At 57.9% G+C, this 3,079-nt stretch overlaps 1 protein-coding gene across 1 annotated transcript in view; it reads right to left on the bottom strand.

Annotated features, from left to right (window-relative positions):
* Positions 1–501: 501 nt before the first annotated feature.
* VDAG_06712 (uncharacterized protein) overlaps positions 502–3,079 on the bottom strand; it is a gene marked incomplete at both ends in the record, with an annotated part of 3,208 nt that continues 630 nt past the window's right edge. Inside the window, 5 exons of the mRNA XM_009659416.1 lie at positions 502–697; positions 961–1,337; positions 1,617–1,965; positions 2,027–2,241; positions 2,451–3,075. Of these exons, the coding sequence (XP_009657711.1) occupies positions 502–697; positions 961–1,337; positions 1,617–1,965; positions 2,027–2,241; positions 2,451–3,075 (1,762 nt within the window). The remainder of the gene's footprint in view (positions 698–960; positions 1,338–1,616; positions 1,966–2,026; positions 2,242–2,450; positions 3,076–3,079) is intronic.

Here is a 3,079-nt window from a genome sequence, read left to right as displayed (position 1 = left end):
CTCGCAGCATACTGAAGAGACGAAACAAGAATGCCGGGACCGGGCTGCATGGTTCCAATTCGTTCAGACGCCAGCAGAGTGGTCGGTCGACGTCGGATCAAGGTAGAGTTGATTGATGCTTAATCTGCTAGTGTCCACGTACCAGGGAGTGCGTGGCATCTGCCGTGTTTTGTATGGTCTCGACTGGCATGGTATGGACTATGGAGAGGGGGAACATGGGCTACGGGAACACGGCACTGGAGAGGAGGAGGATGTTTCTCTCTGCTCTGTTCTGCGCTTTCCTTTTCCTTCCTGCGCTTTCCTCGCCTGCGCTTTCCTCGCCTGCCGTGGCCAAGATGTGGCTCAAGACGTTGTGGCTGTCCATGTGCCTTGCTGAATGTGCCTTCCTGGCTTGCCTGGATATCCCTTCCTGGAAGGCAGGACCAAGGCCCCGCTAAAGGAGACAGAGTCCGGCGTCTGGTTGGTCGCATCCCATCATCCGCCCTGTCAAGCCTGTTCGAGTCATGCTGGCCCCCTGTGATTCGCCAGACGCTTGGCACCTTGGCGCCTGTCGCTTGGGCGTCTCTTGGCGCTTGGCGTCTCCCGAGAGCCCCTGGTCGTTCTGGCCTTCTGGCCTTCTAGCCTTGTGGTCTTCTGGTGCAGACTGACATCTGAAGCTTCAAGCACGGCACGACAGCGTTGCCGTGCCTTGAAGGTGCTGTGGACATTAACTCGATGCTGCGGAGCTGATCAACACTGGAACTTTGCTCTGCCATCATGAAACCGAAACCCGTTGTTTTTGGAATCATCTATTAACAGCTACCAACAGCGTCCTCCCCAACGCAGGCACCTTGCCTGATCCGCCTGCAAGCCCTCTCTGCCAACGCACTACGGGGCATATCGGACACGAGCAGCCCCGGCCGCCGCATCATCAGCTCGAAAAGAGATGAGAGACAGCTGTAAACGAGCCATTTGCCTCACCTGGTGGCGTTGCGCGCTTGCGCCCTCGACGGGCCTCCTTGTGGTCTTCGCAGTCTTCGGCGTAATGTCAGACACATCTGTGACTGATACGCCCTTGTCAAACCTTCGCCATGTTCGGGACTGTTCTTCCTCCCACGAGGGATCGTACAGTACGCCTCTGGAACTGGCGTTATTGCCCTATGACCTTGGGAAGAAATCTCGCGCACAGCGCCCCTTCTGGGTTCTGAAGGCCCAACAGCCGGAAGCAAGCCAAGCCCTCGATCTTCCCACCTCTGCATCTCGATAGAAGGAGGAAATATTGACGGCTTGACCGGCATTTCGCACGATTTCTTATCATAGGAAGCGAAGAAGCGAAGGCCTAGTGATGTATCCTTCGCCTGATTCAGAAGGACATCACATCGATTCAAACAACCGCCCAGGTGCTGTCGTATTCTGCCTGCCTCCTTCAAATTCAAAGTCAGCCGATTGTTCATAGCAGCGCAGAGACCGGGCCGTCAGCCCTGTGTTAACCCCTCACAGCAAGTGCAAGGCGCCATTCCGACAGGCGGTGTGTCAGTCCTCCATCGTCCGGCCCTTGCACCAGTATCACCACACTCCCCGCATGTTGAGGTTCCGTCCCCTCTATTCTTCTCGAAGACAAGCTTTACGCTCCATACCTGATGTACGACCCGATCCAACGAATATGGCATGCGGTACGACGTTCTCGATCCGGTGGACACTCGCAATTGGGCGCCTGCGTATGCGACATTCCCCATGTTGAACGGGTACGGGCATGGTAGACTTCCACAAGGTGCGACAGAGGCCAGCCACCGAGATGCTCGAGTTCTCTCGGTGACTTGGCGAGTTGGCGATTCCTGATGTGGTCGCTGGCATGCATCGTTTTTGAACGTTGCCGTGGTCATCGAACGAGTTATCCAGACTTCCATGACGCCTAGCTGGGATGACATGATGTCTGAGAAGCGTACTCTAGCACCATTCCAGATGCTGAGAGCGTGGCTGCGAAGTCTTCAACCACAAGAAAAATACTTCGTTTCGGTCCCGTTGATACCAGGCTTGCTTCTCGCACCTCACCTGGACGTGCGCTGCGATCAGACTAGCATCATCTTGAGTTTCTTCAGCACAAGACCGCTCAAGTGCTTCCTCGGAGCCTTCGTGCTTTGCCAAGCTCATCAAGTCGTTCTTAACATCAAGTATGCCGTCGGAATCCACCAGCATCGCTTTCAAGACTGCACCACGACCTTGACGTCCCCACATTCGAGTGATGGTCAATGATATCAAAACCTGGTTAGTCAACCCACGCGTGGCATTCCGTGGTCAGCCCTTGACGGCCGCATGCAGGCTTCGTACCCCCCTTTTCGCTGTAAAGGAAACTCGAGAGGCTTCTAGAAGGCACCACAAGAGCTTCTCTTCGCGTCACATCCAGTAGCCTGCGCCAACGAGGCTACACAGCTCAGACTACATGCTTCCGTGCAACACTGCCAGGCCAGTACATTGACCCGTCCAGCATCGTACACATCGCCATGCATGTCAGACCTCGCTGGCAATGTCCAACGTCCCCATGATGCTCCTCCGTGAGGCACGACAAGCTTTGCTAGCCGCCCATGGTACAGAACCAGATCATTCAGCGTGTCTACAAGTGCGCCCCTATCCCCGTTTCGTGCCGCGAAGATGCTCGATCCCCCCGTACCCCCGTGTAACAGCATCGCACCCGCCCGGCCACCCATCGAGTCTGTCCCGCCATGCAACTCTGTCAGGCCGTCGGCCGTCCCAGCCTCTACGGCCTCGGCATCCGGCTCGCCTTCTACCTGCAGTGGTTCGGCGCCCTGGCAGCGGAATACATCGAGATCGCCGACATGTGCGACGTCCGCCTCCTGGGCCTCCTCCTCTCCGCCGCGACGCTCCTGGGCCTCGTCGCCCAGCTCGCTGCCGCGCACCTGGCGCCCGTCGAAGTCTACATCGCGCTCCTCCTCGTCACGGGCCTCTACCTGCCGCTCGCGCCGCTGTGGCTCTGGAAGGCGGCGACGCGCTGCCACGCGCGGTACGACCCGCTGCGCTGGTCGCGCGAGACGCCGAGCCCGGCCTTCAGGGGGCTCGACTTTTGCGCTGCTACTCGCGCTCG

This window comes from Verticillium dahliae, genomic scaffold, assembly GCF_000150675.1.
Source record: "Verticillium dahliae VdLs.17 supercont1.14 genomic scaffold, whole genome shotgun sequence".
Taxonomy (NCBI): Eukaryota; Fungi; Ascomycota; class Sordariomycetes; order Glomerellales; family Plectosphaerellaceae; genus Verticillium; species Verticillium dahliae.
Note: the sequence above shows the minus strand (reverse complement) of the source record. Positions and strands in the feature narration are given on the sequence as shown.